This window comes from Trifolium pratense, linkage group LG2 (assembly GCF_020283565.1).
Source record: "Trifolium pratense cultivar HEN17-A07 linkage group LG2, ARS_RC_1.1, whole genome shotgun sequence".
Taxonomy (NCBI): Eukaryota; Viridiplantae; Streptophyta; class Magnoliopsida; order Fabales; family Fabaceae; genus Trifolium; species Trifolium pratense.
Window position 1 is genome coordinate 12,805,979 of NC_060060.1, and position 15,889 is coordinate 12,821,867.

Genomic DNA, 15,889 nt, shown 5'->3' on the forward strand with positions numbered 1-15,889 from the left:
AATAAATAAACACTCACTTGAGGAATAGAAGACATTGATGGACTTGGAAGAAGAAACTGGCTGCAAAAGAGGTAGTAGTAGTACCGCCGGCGCCGGAGCAAGAGGAGGAAGGGGAAGGGTTTGTGGCAAGGTTGAAGAGGGTGGAGGAGATGTTAAGCGTTTTTACTTGATGACTGATGAGAGAAGAGAAAAAAGATGAAAAACAATTTTTCCTATTCCTACGTTGTTTCAGATTTTTTTTTAAAAAAAAAAAAAAAAGATTTTGCCTTGTTTTTAAAAAAAAAATAAAAAAATTGCAAAACCGTTTGGACCGGCCGGCCGGTTTGCCGGTTCAACCCGGTTCGCCACGTTTTTTTTTTCGGTTGGTTTCCTGTCCGGTTTTTTATCATAACCGAGCCGGTTTCATGGCCGGTTCACGGTCCGACCGGTCCGACCGACCGGTCCAGTCCGGTTCTGACAACCTTGCTCGTATCTGTCCTGATTTGATCGAGAAAATCCCAGTTGATTGAATTTGGATTTGAATTTGAATTTTTCCTGATTTCAAAAGATAAAGGATGAGACTGTAATGAAAATCCGAACACACCCTACTTATATATGAATTATATTTTACATCTCTTAAATTAAAAATCCTTAAACAAGGAAGGAAATAAATTTAAAATTGCCGCAATCGTTTGTCTTTTAACTCCACTAGAAAGTGTATTGTGTAGTGGCTTACTGTATCCTTAAAAGCTGTGGAGAATTCACCATAACTGCGATCGGGAGAAGGTTTGAACCACTTGATATCAAAACTAAGGATGTCAATTTGCATCCGTCAGAGCGGATCCCCGCGAGAATTGCCCCGTTTGGAGCTCCGAAAACAAGGATTTTCCCCCGTGAAGACAAGGATGGAGGCAAAAATTCTCCCGCGGATATATACTTCGGGGCGGGGATCGGGGAAGGCGCATCCGCCCCTGCGGATTCCCCGAATCTGTCCATATATACTTAACTTAACTATATTTACCAATTACTAGCAGTTTTGAGATATTTTGCTATGAATCGGTATTATGCATATTTTACTATATATACATTATGAAATATTTTGGCTATATATTAGGTTTTGTATGATTATTAGTAGCCAAATAATTTTGCAATATTTTTTTGATTATGAATGTATTATGTGTTGTTTTTATTCTTTTAATAAGAAAGAAGCAAAATATTTTTTTAAAATAAAAAAGAAAAGAATAACGTCATACTACAATAATAATTTTGACCGAAAAATATAGAATTTTAGTTAATATTCATCTATCTCAAAATATAGAATTTTTGAGAACCTCGATTCAAACAAGGTACTTACTTTCCCATCTACTACTACTTTCGCCAACGCTCTTCATTTCTTTCGCCAACGCTCCAGCTTTTGCAATTCTCCAATCCAACAAAGGTACTTACTTTCCCATTTTCTTATCACTGTTCCCATTTTCTTATCACTGTTCCCATTTTTCCTTTTATTTTTCTTTTATTATGTTTGCTTCATACTTTCTAGTTTCCCATTTTGTGTTTGTTGTTTTGATTTACTACTTATTTTGTTTTTGTTGTTCGTTCCTTTTTGCAATTATAGTGTAAACCATGAAAAGAAAAAAACATTCAATTCCCTCTCCAAGGGTTAGCCAAAGATCCAACAAAGCAAAAGGGAAAGTTGTTGATGAACTTTGCCCTTACTTTGATAATATTCCATCTCACATCACTGTGCAAATTTTGCTTCAACTTCCGATTGAGTCTCTTCTCATTTGTAAGTGTGTCTGCAAAATGTGGAAAACACTCATTTCAGAACCACATTTTGTTAAATTGCACTTTCACAAAACACCCGTTAGTCTCATGATTCGGACAAAAGACCCTACACAAGTGTCAAGAACTCTATACCTTCTTCAGTGCAACCCTGAAAAGTTTGAGATTGGAACTGACGATCATGTGAAGCTTGAGCCTTTCAAGCTTCCTCTTCGTGATGCCAATTCAAAATTTGGGGAGAAACCAGACGAGATAAAGAATAAATCTAAATGCCCTCATCGCGGTAAGAGATTTGTATCGGATAAAAATGGCGAGAGCAGTAATAGAGTTAGACAAAGCAATTATATTGTTACCACACCAGACCTTGATAAGTTTAATATTGTGAATTCTTGCAATGGCTTGCTTTGTTTGACTGACTTGATTATTGGAAACCCTCTAGTGGTTTGCAACCCGGTCATTGGGGAGTTCATAAGACTTCCTGAAGCTACTACAACTCAAGTAAGAAAGAAACAACAACAAACTGCACTTGGTTTCCTACCTAAAACTAATGAATATAAGGTGATAAAAATGTTGGTTAGTTATGGTCAACGTGTCAATGACTGTGAGAGTGTGATCCTTGAGATAAACACACTTGGAACACCATCATGGAGAAATGTTGAAGTGGATTCTCAAGTTTCTATTCCGCGGCTCAAGTATCCCACTTGTGTGAATGGTGCAATTCATTGGATCGGATTTGAGGGTGGATTTGAGGACCAGCAAATGTCTCTATTGTGTTTCTGTCTAGAAAGTGAGAGATTTCAATCATTTCCTTCTCCTCCACATGTGTTTGGAAATCATAATAACAGTGTTAACACCTATATTACTATGGGAGAATTAAAGGGATTTCTTTACATTTGTGACTCGACCTTTTTCACTGATGTTACAATGTGGGTTATGAATGAATATGGCAATGGAGAATCGTGGACTAAGCTGTACAACACAACATTAGCCAGTTCTTTGGGGAGTCCCGATCTGTCACATTATCTGCCACATCATTGTTTATGTTTTCCAATAAAACACTTTGAAGAAGGTGATTCCGTATTGTTATATCATTCCTGCAATTATTTTATCTACTATGAACCTACGAAATATGGATTCAAAGTTTTTCAAATGCATGGGTCTGGTTCAAATTTTGTTGAAATAATTCCACATATTCCAAGTCTAATCTCATTGAAGGATGTCGTAAAAGTTGACAACATTGAGGTGCTGAATATCCACTCAAGGTAAGAATGTAGCTTCTAATATTTTATTTTTACTGGGTAATTGAATCTAATGATGCTCCCTTAAAAATCATAGTAATAATTAATGTTAATTATAAGACGAGTATTCAAAGAGACATATGTGATGTTTCCCCAATCAACTGCTTTTATTTACAACTTGTATATTTATGGTGTTGCTTATATTTATTATAATTTTAGTTCTTTTTCATTATCTAATATCTACCGCCTTTAATTAGAGTCCAGGTATAGAGTCCAGGTATGCTCCATTTACCTGGACTCCTTTAATTATATCCCTGGTTCTTACAATTAATGGGACTTGTTGTAATGCCACTTTTTTTGGATCTTCTTTAGTTGTTCAGTAGTAAATAGTTTATCGAGACTATTCCATCCCCTGCAATTCACAGTTTTTGCTCATAATACTCAATCATTGTTCCCTAATATTGTTTTAATTTACATAGGTGTTCAAAGTTTAAATTGCACGAAGAAAATGAAGCTTTTTCATTGTCTCAAGTTCAACCGATTGATGGAGACTTGGAAAGTATACGCTTATTATTTTATTTTGACTATGACATCATAAATATATCTTCCTCTTCTTCCTCGTCTGATGGTGTTGGTGAAGAATCTGGTGAAGAATCCGATTGATTGGCATTCTGGCCCCTGCTTACTACGATTTTCGGTATGTTATTTAGGCTTTGTTTCGTAATATTGGTGTTATTTTATATAGGTGTGCAAATTTTAAATTGTGTGAAGAAAATGAAGATCTTGATTATGACTTGACAGGTACAACTGATAAGAAGAGGTACAACTGATAAGAAGGAAATGAAGATCTTGGTAAAGAGGTACAACTGATAAGAAGGATGCTAAATCAAAAGTTATGAATTGGCTAGTTGTGATTTTTGAAAAAATACAGATATGGTTTTAGGATGCAAATGATGTCTTTTTTGTAAACTTTAATCTAGATGTTCATTAGTCATTATCTATGATTTTACGAGACTGGTTTATTATCTTGTTGGCTTGGTTTAGAAAAAGACAATGATTATTGCTCAGCCTTTTCATTTTGTTTCTTGATCTCCTATATGTGTTTTTCTGCATCTATCCCGTCTTCTTAGATTCTCAGTCTCTAACTGCTCCTTTAAAAGGGTTTATGAATCCCTAAGTGCGAAATATTATGAACTGTTTATTTGGGGAGCCTTGATATTATTTTGACAAGTGCACTTTAAAGTTATTTAAATGAGTTTAGTGGAGGTGCACTAACAATTTAAAACTATTTTACACTGATATTCGACGACAAATTCACCATTTTGCAACATAAGGCAAATACTTGACTATTATTGGTTGTCAGTGTAAAACTAGTTTACACTGACAGTGCATATCTCCTTTTCTCTATTTAAATTTAGACATGTTTTCCTGTCGATTTTGTTTTGTATGCGACTATGCACAAGACCCTTTTGTTCGTTTTTTGTTCAGCTGTCACCATACTATAATATAGTCGCACTAATGCTGGTATGTGGTTCAAGAGTTTGATACCATCAAATGGGTGGAGTTTGGGGAAGTATTAGTAAGCACTAAGCAGCCTAGTTACTATTTTTAACATTTTGTCTACATTTGGGAAATCAAAATGCCTCTGTCAAGTGACAACGTTGGTAATATCCTCACCAAGTACTCAGGTTTTTGGTTAATATATAATTTCTCATTGTCCTAAAACTACTGATATATGATAGGCAGCAGTCCAATTAGGAAGATGTATCTGTGAAGTGTGAACAAAGTTTAGGGTACAGATTTATTCATTCATTCAATAAAGAAGTTTACTTTTGCCACCCTATCGATTTTTAGGCGCGCCCTACGAAATTACCAAAATACCCAAGTTCATTACTTAAGTAACGGACACCCCAAAAAACACCCTACCTTTATAACGTCTGGTACTTAAGTAGCAGAGGGCATTTTTCAAAATTCCTTATTTTTATAACTTCCGCTACTTAAGTAGCGGAAGGGTAAAATGAGAAAGGCATAGGGCGCGCGAGTAACCGGTAGGGCGGCAAAAGTAAATCTCTTCAATAAATTGCTTGTATTTTGGTGGTGGGAATAGGGCAACCCAAAATCATTATTAGGACCAAAAATGCTGTTATGTCATTCAAAGAAAATGTTTATTGCACATTCTTTTATCTGTTTCATGATCTCCTATTTATGCTTTTCTTCATCTGTCATATCTTCCTTGTTTCTCTTTCTCAATCGCGGCATCTCATTATTTGTTTATCCATCTGCTGCAAACTGCAAATCTATTGCATGTAAATTTTTGTTTGTCTTGCTACTAAAAAAATATTTTAAAGTTTGAAAGACATTTCGGATGCTACGGAGCTAATTTGAATAGGATAATTGGATTAACTGATAGTTGTCTTGAAACTATATCATATTCTTCTTATCACAATCACAGTGAAACTTGAGATTCAGTTCAAGCAACTGAAGCTGATACTATCATTAGTCAAAATCAAATTCATTGGTTGTAAACTTAACTATTTCAATGAGTCATAAACTGAAGCAGATATTATAATTATAATTAAATTCCTAGGTTAGGTAGTGTTGTAATGTTGTAATATCTGTCCAAGTTATTAGAACATTTTAATTTGAGCTATGTTACCAGGTTTAAAAAATTGGTAAATATAACAAGCATTTTTTTACTCTGTTTTGCCACTTACTGGATCATACTAATTTTGACAATTTTCCGAAAACACTTCTCCTATTTGTTTGATGTGAAACTTTAACAAGAGATTGTGCTGCTTCAGCTTGTTTGAGCTCTGGTTACAGAGTCTTGTCAGAGTTTTCTAATAGATGGGGTCAGTCATGCTTACATTATGTCAGTTTTAGCTTAACGTTTATTGCCGCTTCTTTAGCCACTGCAACAACTTCCGATCAACTCTACAATGGCTTCTACCATGGATGAGGATGAGGATCTTGATTCTGCAACTGGTTCAATCAGGTCAAACACCTTCAATTTCGGTAATTTTCATTCTGACGTTGTTTCGATCAACTCCATGGAAACAGTTAAACCAAGGATCGAAGGATGCCTAATCAAGATTGGGGAGATATCTTGTTTCTTGAACAAATTCACACTAGAAGATCATCATGGTTATTGATAGCATATTTGAAAAAAAGACTACATCCTAATAAATGGTTAAGGGTTCTAACTTTGCTATATGTAACAATTCTATAATTGGTCTACCTTTATAAGATTTGATCAACCATATACGTGGGATATGATGGGATAATCATCTGTAGCCATTGCAAGGTCGTTCAAATTTAAGAGGAAACAAGTCCTATGCTGCATTACAATAAGTTCTGAAATTGATTATTAGGATATAAAATTGATTTTGACAAATTTGGATTTTCTTATAGTTTAATTGTTGTGTATTGTCGGTGTAAATTTTTCTTACACATACATTCAATGACGCGTTGCCACATCATTTAATGAATGTGACACATCATGTATTTTTAATTACCATACATGATGTGTCGGTATATTATTGGACGCATGTGCAAAATAACTTTACACCGACGGTACATATAAATTAAATTCATTTTCTTAAGTATAATTGATTTTACCTCAAAAATTAAGTTGTAATTTGAGTTTTTTTTGACAAAAAGTTGTAATTTGAGTTAAAATTTGTAGTTTTTATTTTCTACAATTGATTTTTACTTTTTAGCCTTGAAATTTATTTTTCAACCCACTTTTAAATAAATATTTTAAACATAAATTATTATTATTTTTGACATAGTGTAAACATAAATTATTGAACACTAACAATCATCAAAAATAGATATCAATTAGATTAAAAAAAACATAGATATCAATTAACGATTTAGGAATACTCGCAGTATACTCTTTATGATCTCGGCTCATGATTCAGTTGCCGGATTTGGATCCAATTATTCATCTCATGTAGGTCATGTTTTGGTAATCATAGCCACAGTGGCGGAACCAGAAAAAATATTGTGGGTGGGCCGAAAAATAGTCAATCTATTTTCAAATTGAATTTTTTGCTCCTCTATTTTCACATGTTACAATTTTGGTACCAACAAACTATATTTTTACTCTAAAAATTGTGATTTTTGGCTATAAACATGATTTATTGTCTCCAACATTGAATCTAAAGATAAAATATCAAATTTGAGACCAAAATTCACAATTTTTTTCCATTAAAATTCGCTAATTTTACAGCAAAAAAGTAATAAAAAAATATTGAGATAGGACTAAAATTGCAACAAATGTGAAAATATGGGACTTGAAAAATTTAATATTAATTAAACATATTTTTTTATGTCATTTCATATTTATATATGCTAGTTAAACTGCTAATTTTATCTATTATTATAAATTCAATTAATTATGAACTAACATTTACACTAATACTTGAACTAATATGTGTACCGAATTACTTATAATCATCAATAATATACTCTAAATTAATATTTACATTAATATTTGTACATATATATATACCGGGTGACTTAAAATCATTAATAATACATTTAAATTAATACCCTACATATAAAAAAAATTATTTTTTGGGGGTGGGGGTGGGCCATGGCCCACCTCAGCCCACCCCTAGGTCCGCTGCTGCATAGCCATCCATTCACTTTTTTTTCCCTTTCATCTTAATTAGTTTTTTACTCTTTATAATTTATCAATCACTGGATTAGGAAAAAAAGAGACAACATGAGACGAATAATTGGAGAGAATCCAATCCCTTCCATTGCCATTTATTGAGCATATTTTTTGTTGCTTTTGAGGCCCCATAAATTGGGGGTCCGGTTCTACAAGGTTTAATGACCATGATTAAATTGTCGGTAAAAAAAATTAAAAATCAATAATAAATTAGTTTAAGTGGTAAAAATTTTGAACCTCTTAAACAAATGATTAAAGGATTCGTGACTTTTACATATAAAAAAAATCGATTATAAGAGAAAAATCACTTTGTGTCCGTACATATAATATCCAAACAAACAAAAATTAATAGCGAATAAAATATATATTTAACTTTGTCTTCAAAAAAATAGTATGTCTTTAACGTTCAAAAAAAACTTAAATTTAAATTAATTAAAAAATTGTTTTCAAAAAAAGAATTTAATTAAAAATTTATTCAAACAAAAATTCTAAAAACCGGAGCAGTCTACCCGTCTTCGAACCAGGGTCCGTATATATAAACCCTGGCTGGCCCCCTTAATTTCTCTCGCCAACGATTCAGAGCTTTTGCAAAATACTCCAATCCAAAAAGGTACTACTTTCCCGTTTATCCTTTCTCATCACCGTTCCATTTTTGTTTTTCATTCTTGTGTTTGCAATTGCAATTTAGTGTGTGTAGCTATGAATTCTTATGTTTGCTTACTAGTTTGGCCTCTATGGATAATTATCAAATATGAATCCCATTTTATGTATTTATTTTGATTTACTACTTATTTTGTTTCTGTTGTTCCTTTTTGCAATTATAGTGTAAACCATGAAAAGAAAAAAGCATTCAATTTCCCCTACAAGGGTTAGCCAAAGATGTAATAAAGCAAAAGGGAAAGTTGTTGATGAGGAAGAAAGCCATCAACTTTGCCCTTACTTTGCTAATATTCCATCTCACATCACTGTGCAAATTCTGCTTCAACTTCCGATTAAGTCGCTTATAATTTGTAGATGTGTGTGCAAAATGTGGAAAACACTCATTTCAGAACCACATTTTGCTAAATTGCACTTTGAGAAAACACCTGTTAGTCTCATGATTCGGACAAACGACCATAGACGAGTGTCAAGAACGTTATACCTTCTTGAGTGCGAGCCTGAAAAGTTTGAGATTGGAAGTGACAATCATGTGAAGCTTCAGCCTATATTCAAGCTTCCTCTTCGTGATGCTAAATCCCTTCTTCACTGTAACAGATTTGTTTTGGATAAAAACGGCGAGAGCAGTAATAGTGGCAGACAAGGCCTTTATAGTAAACCAGACCTTGATAAGTTTAATATTGTGAATTCTTGCAATGGCTTGCTTTGTTTGTCTGACTTGAGTACTGGAAACCCTTTAGTGGTTTGCAACCCAGTTACTGGAGAGTTCATAAGACTTCCTAAAGCTACTATAACTCGTTTTAGGTTAAACACAACTCAAGTAAGAAAGAAACTACAAACTGCTCTTGGTTTTCTACCTAAAACTAATGAATATAAGGTGATAAAAATGTTGATTAGATATGGTTTCCGTTCCAATGACTGTGAGAGTGTGATCGTTGAGATAAACACACTTGGAACATCATTATGGAGAAATGTTGAAGTGGATTCTCAACTTTCTATTCCGCGGCTTAAGTATCCCACTTGTGTGAATGGTGCACTTCATTGGATCGGATTTGAGGGTCAGCAAATGTCTATATTGTGTTTCTGTCTAGAAAGTGAGAGATTTCAATCATTTCCTTCTCCTCCACATGTGTTTGGAAATCATAACAATAGCACTTATGGTAACACCAATATTACTATGGGAGAATTAAAGGGATTTCTTTACATTTGTGACTCGACCTGTTTCTCTGATGTTACAATGTGGGTCATGAATGAATATGGCAATGGAGATTCCTGGACTAAGTTGTACAATATTGATACATTAGTCAGTTCTTTGGGCCGCCCCAATCTGTCACATTGTGGTTTATGTTTGCCAGTAAAACACTTTGAAGAAGGTGCTGCTGTATTGTTATATCATTCCTGCAATTGTTTTATCTACTATGAACCTGATAAATATGGATTCAAAGTTTTTCAAATTCATGGGTCTCGTTCAGATTTCTTTGAAATAATTCCACATATTCCAAGTCTAATCTCATTGAAGGATGTCATTAAAGGAGACAACATTGAGGTGCAGAATATCCACTCAAGGTAAGAATGTAGCTTCTAATTGTAAGACGACTACCAAAGGGGCATATATGACGTTTCCCCAATAAATTGCTTTTATTTACAACTAATATATTTTTGGTGTTGTTTGTATTTATTATAATTTTAGTTCTTTTTCGTTATCTAATATCTACCGCCTTTAATTACATCTCTGGTTCTTACAATTAAAGGAAAAAAAAATATATGCAGACACAATCTTTCGTTACTAATTACATCTTAGAATTTTTTTGTATACTTTCTGTTTTGATGGAGAAGGAGAAAACGGACAGTTGTTGTAATGTCAGTTCTTTTGGATCTTCTTTAGTCGTTCAGTAGTAAATAGTCTATCGAGACTATTCCATTCCCTGCAATTCACAGTTTTAGCTAATATTACTTAATCATTGTTCCCTAATATTGTTTTAATTTATATAGGTGTGCAAAGTTTAAATTGCGTGAAGAAAATGAAACTCTTTCGTTGTCTCAACCGAATGATGAAGACTTAGAAAGAATACGTCGTTCTTCATCATTTTATTTTGAAATCATAAATATATCATCTGATGGTGATATGTCTTCCTCCTCATCTGATGGTGATATATCTTCCTCCTCATCTGATGGTGTTTTTTTTTACGGCCTCATCATCTGATGGTGTTGGTGAAGAATATAGCATTCTTCCTAAGAAGAGTACGTCTGTTTTCACATTGATTGGCATTCTGACCCCTTCTTACTACGATTTTCGGTATGTTTCTTAGGCTTTGTTTTGTAATATTGATGTTATTTTATATAGGTGTGCAAATTTTAAATTGTGTGAAGAAAATGAAGATCTTGATTGATGACTTGACAAGTACCTTCCTCCTCTGGTGGTGAGGCATTTGGTGAAGAGTACAACTGATTAGAAGGAATTTGCATATATTAGTTGTGCGACTTTTGAAAAAATACAGATATGGTTTTAGGATGCAAACATCTTGTAAACTTTAATCTAGATGTTCATTAGTCATTATCTATGGTTTTACGAAACTGATTTGTTATCTTGTTTTGTTGGCTTGGTTTAGAAAAGGACAATGACTATTGGTTGTTCTTTTTATTTTGTTTCTTGATCTCCCTATATGTGTTTTTTTTCATCTATCCCGTCTTCGTAGATTCTGAGTCTCTAATTGCTCCTTGAAAGGGGTTTATGAATCCCTAAGTGTGAAATATTATGAACCGTCTATTTGAGGAGCCTTGATTGAATCGATTAATATTTAAAATTTTAGCAATTGAATTTCAATAGTTTTGGCATGATATTTAATCCTTCGACATCCTTTTGTCAAGTTCACTTTAAAATTATCTGAGTGAGTTTAATGGAGGTGCACTAACAATTTTACATTGATATTCGACGACAAATTCACCATTTTGCAACATAAGGCAAATATTTGACTGTTATTGGTTGTCAATGTAAAACTAGTTTAAAACCCACTTGGGTTGGTGCATTGGTATTGGTCTGGACCTGGGAGTGTGCTCCTCTTGAGGTCTGAAGTTCGATTCTAAAATGTAAAACTAATTTACATTGACAGTGCATATCTTCTTTTCTCTATTTAAATTCATCAGACATGTTTTCCCGTCGAATTTGTTTTGTATATGCACAAAACCCTTTTGTTCGTTTTTTGTTCAGCCGTCACCATACTATATAGCTGCACTAATGCTGGTATGTGGTTCAAGAGTTTGATACCATCAAATGGGTGGGTGCAGTTTGGGGAAGTATTAGTAAGCAACCTAGTTACTATTTTTAACATTTTGTCTACATGTGGGAAATCAAAATGCCTCTGTCAAGTGACAACGTTGGTAATATCTTCACCAAGTCAACGAATAACTCGCACGGGTTTTTAGTTAATACTCCTATATAATGTCTCATTGTCCTAAAACTACTGATGTATGATAGGCAGCAGTCCAATTAGGAAGTTGTATGTGTGAACAAATATCGGGAACATGGTTATTTAGGGTACAGATTCATCATTCATTCAATAAACTACTTGTATTTTAGTGGTGGGAATATGGTGATTACTTACAAATCAGCATTCTACAAAGTCCAACTTGATTCAGCAAGGCATCATTAATAAAAAGTTATCTTCGTGTCTTCATGGTTGAGAAGTTGACGAAAGCTCTTGACACTTACTTTTTATTTATTGTGCTCTAAACGGGAGTGTTTGGTGTGGTGATCTAGTATGGATGTGTGTGTTCCGTCCCTCCCTCAAAACGGAACATAGTGGCGATAGAAGGAGGGGCAGAAGTTGCATTACCTCTACAAACAAGCATACAAATTGCAAGTAATATGAAAGGATACCAATCAAGAAGCATGTGCGAAAAGAAAACACATTCACATTCAAACTATAAACCGTTAAAAATGATAAATACCATGAAAATAGAAAAACATTACCATGCTTAGTGGGTTGATCAACTTACTGTGCCAATAATCTTAAATAATTGTTTTTGCTTCTAAACTTCAATTTGTGTTGTTAGAGCTTGTGTGTCGATAACGTGTTAGAAGAGCTAAAGCATATAGGTAGAGAATGAGATCTTTGTATTCAACTCATCACTTGTGTGTATTTACAGGACACAAAGAGGTGAAGTGGAAGAACAAAGTAAATAAGTAATTAAGGTGCACTCATTAGTGGGAGTTATAGGAAGGGGAATAGTTAGGATGAACATCCACTAATTAGGCCTCCGCCGGGACTTATAACACTTACAATTAAACTCAAACAAGTATACTGTATACGTGTTGCTCTGTATATATAAACAACCCTCCCTCTTAATTTCTTTCGCCAAACTTTCCAGCTTTTGCAATTCTGAATTCTACAATCAAACAAAGGTACTTTCCCATTTTCTGATCACCATTCCGAAGTTTACCTTTTTTTTTTTCTTCTTCTTCTTGTTTTTGCAATTTAGTGTAGCTATGATGAATGGCACCTTTTTATTTTCTTATATTTGCTTCATAGTTTATAGTTTAGCCTCTATAATAATAATTATTATCAAATATGAATCCCATTTTGTGTGTTTGATTTGATTTTCTACTTATTTTGTTTCTGTTAATCCTTTTTGCAATTTAGTGTATCCATGAAAAGAAAAAATGGTTCAATTTCCCCTACAAGGGTTAGCCAAAGATGCAATAAAGCAAAAGGGAAAGTTGATGAAGAGGAAGAAAGCCATGAACTTTGCCCTTACTTTGCTAATATACCATCTCACCTCACTGTTCAAATTTTGCTTCAACTTCCGATTAAGTCTCTTCTCATTTGTAAATGTGTCTGCAAAATCTGGAAAACACTAATTTCAGAACCACATTTTGCTAAATTGCACTTTGAGAAAACATCTGTTAGTTTCATGATTCGGACAAAAGACCATAGACGAGTGTCAAGAACCTTATACCTTCTTGAGTGCGACCCTGAAAAGTTTGAGATTGGAAGTGACAATCGTGTGAAGCTTCAGCCTATTTTCAAGCTTCCTCTTCGTGCTAGTAGATTTTTTTTGGATAAAAACGGCGAGAGCAGTAATAGGGGTAGACAAAGCCTTTATACTCCTAGTAAACAAGAACTTGATAATAAGTTTAATATTGTGAATTCTTGCAATGGCTTGCTTTGTTTGTCTGACTTGTTTACTGGAAACCCTTTAGTGGTTTGCAACCCAGTCACTGGAGAGTTCATAAGACTTCCTAAAGCTACTACAACTCCTTTTAGGTTAAACGCAACTGAAAGAAGAATGCTACAACGACAATCTGCTCTTGGTTTTCTTGCTAAAACTAATGAATATAAGGTGATAAAAATGTTGATTATATATGGTTTTCGTTTCAATGACTGTAAGAGTGTGATCGTTGAGATAAACACGCTTGGAACATCATTATGGAGAAATGTTGAAGTGGATTCTCAAGTTTCTATTCCGTGGCTTAAGTATCCCACTTGTGTGAATGGTGCACTTCATTGGATTGGATTTGAGGGCGGATTTGAGGGTCGGCAAATGTCTATATTGTGTTTCTGTCTAGAAAGTGAGAGATTTCAATCATTTCTTTCTCCTCCACATGTATTAGGATATCATAACAATAGAACTGGTAACACCAATCTTACTATGGGAGAATTAAAGGGATTTCTTTACATTTGTGACTCGACCTTTTTCTCTGATGTTACAATGTGGGTCATGAATGAATATGGCAATGGAGAATCCTGGACTAAGCTGTACAGCATTGATACATTAGTCAGTTCTTTGGGCCACCCCGATGTGTCACGTTATGGTTTATGTTTGCCGGTAAAACACTTTGAAGAAGGTGCTGCTGTATTGTTATATCATTCCTGCAATTGTTTTATTTACTATGAACCTGATAAATATGGATTCAAAGTTTTTCAAATTCATGGGTCTCGTTCAGATTTTTTTGAAATAATTCCACATATTGCAAGTCTAATCCCATTGAAGGATGTCGTGAAAGGAGACGACATTGAGGTGCTGAACTTCCACTCAAGGTAAGAATGTAGCTTCTAATAATTTATTTTTATTGGGTAATTGAATCTAATGACATTGCCTTAACAATCATAGTAATTGTTAGAAATAATATAAAACCATATCAATTGTGACAAATAATCGATTATCCCAAAAGTTTAAGCCGTTAGGATAGAGCTACATGAATGGTTTTATATTATTTTTAACACGCCCCTCACGCAAGAGCCCACTTGGGCTCGAAGCGTGGATAATGCATAGGTCCACCTACCATATGCTTAAATTCCACTTTTTAATTAGAAGGTGAGGGGAGCGGTGATCGAACTCTAGACCACTTATTCATAGAGGCTCTGATACCATGTGAAAACTGAATATATTATTATATTTCAAGTTATGAATAATTTACAATCACTAATGTGTTTATATAGACTATTCTTGTTAGCGGCCAACACTCGGTGGGATTTAGTCCCACATCGGATAGATAGGATTCTTGAGAAGAGTTTATAAAGAGGAGGCAATCCTCACCTTACAAGCCGGTTTTGTAAGGATGAGTTAGGCCTCGATATTTGTTACAATTCTAACCTAATGAGCTCATGAGCCAAATACAAATTATTAATAGAAGATTACTCCTAATAATAGAATATTTACTATTTATTTATTTATAACAGTAATAATTAATTCTAATCGTAAGACGAGTACTCAAAGGGGCATACGTGATGTTTTCCCAATCAATTGGTTTTATTTACAACTAATATATTTGCTGTGTTGTTTATATTTATTATAATTTTAGTTCTTTTTCATTATCTAATATCTAGTGCCTTGAATTACATCTCTGGTTCTTACAATTAATGGAAAAAAATCATGTGGACACAATCTTTCGTTACTAATTACATCTTCTTTAGTAATGTCAGTTCTTTTGGATCTTCTTTAGTTGTTCAGTAGTAAATAGTTTATCAAGAATATTCCATCCCCTGCAATTCACAGTTTTAGCTAACATTACTTAATCATCATTCCCTAATATTGTTTTAATTTATCTAGGTGTGCAAAGTTTAAATTGCGTGAAGAAAATGAAGCTCTTTCGTTGTCTCAACCGAATGATGAAGACTTAGAAAGTATAGGTCGTTCTTCATCATTTCATTTTGATATCATAAATATATCTTCCTCCTCATCCTCATCTGATGGTGTTGGTCATGAATCTGGTGAAGAGCATTCTTCCTAAGAAGAGTACGTCTGTTTTCATATTGATTGGTATTCTGACCCCTGCTTACTATGATTTTCGGTATGTTACTTAGGCTTTGTTTCGTAATATTGATGTTAGCCTATTTTATATAAAGCAGGTACAATATTGCTACCAGGTTTCATTTCATAAGAGAACAAGTGACAAATGGAATGATTGAGGTACAATATTGTCCAACTTGTTAAGAAAGTGGTTAATTCATCTTGAAATTTGTTTTTTTAGGTGTTGTTAGAGTTAGTTACAACCAACTTGTTAGTTAAAGTTTGTTAGTAACTAACTAAGTAGTTAGGGAATTAGTTTAGG

General features: G+C 33.9%; 2 protein-coding genes across 3 annotated transcripts; both read left to right on the forward strand.

Moving 5' to 3' along the window:
• Nucleotides 1–1,303: 1,303 nt before the first annotated feature.
• LOC123904210 lies at nt 1,304–10,993 on the forward strand. The gene is made up of 9 exons (XM_045953899.1): nt 1,304–1,417; nt 1,595–3,023; nt 3,479–3,661; nt 3,745–3,819; nt 5,659–5,671; nt 5,909–6,014; nt 8,511–9,903; nt 10,330–10,578; nt 10,682–10,993. Exons 2-8 carry the CDS (start codon nt 1,603–1,605, stop codon nt 10,538–10,540), a joined length of 3,402 nt encoding a protein of 1,133 aa, XP_045809855.1. The 5' UTR covers nt 1,304–1,417; nt 1,595–1,602; the 3' UTR covers nt 10,541–10,578; nt 10,682–10,993.
• Nucleotides 10,994–12,629: 1,636 nt separating this feature from the next.
• Nucleotides 12,630–15,889, forward strand: LOC123907720 (F-box/kelch-repeat protein At3g06240-like). 2 transcript variants are annotated; one of them, XM_045958089.1, is made up of 4 exons: nt 12,630–12,739; nt 12,978–14,375; nt 15,388–15,573; nt 15,687–15,889. In XM_045958089.1, exons 2-3 carry the CDS (start codon nt 12,985–12,987, stop codon nt 15,566–15,568), a joined length of 1,572 nt encoding a protein of 523 aa, XP_045814045.1. In that variant the 5' UTR covers nt 12,630–12,739; nt 12,978–12,984; the 3' UTR covers nt 15,569–15,573; nt 15,687–15,889. The 2 variants fall into 2 exon arrangements, with proteins under 2 accessions (XP_045814045.1, XP_045814046.1); XM_045958090.1 differs by lacking the exon at nt 12,630–12,739 and having other exon boundaries at nt 15,388–15,597.

What these genes read in the sequence shown, in the direction of transcription:
- LOC123904210 (XM_045953899.1), top strand. Translation starts at nt 1,603, where the DNA reads ATGAAAAGAAAAAAACATTCAATTCCCTCTCCAAGGGTTAGCCAAAGA. An exon ending in TCTGGTGAAGAATCCGATTG is followed by an intron (nt 3,662 to 3,744) that starts ATTGGCATTCTG and finishes TATTTTATATAG; the next exon opens with GTGTGCAAATTTTAAATTGT. An exon ending in GTGCAGAATATCCACTCAAG is followed by an intron (nt 9,904 to 10,329) that starts GTAAGAATGTAG and finishes TAATTTATATAG; the next exon opens with GTGTGCAAAGTTTAAATTGC.
- LOC123907720 (XM_045958089.1), top strand. Translation starts at nt 12,985, where the DNA reads ATGAAAAGAAAAAATGGTTCAATTTCCCCTACAAGGGTTAGCCAAAGA. An exon ending in GTGCTGAACTTCCACTCAAG is followed by an intron (nt 14,376 to 15,387) that starts GTAAGAATGTAG and finishes TAATTTATCTAG; the next exon opens with GTGTGCAAAGTTTAAATTGC.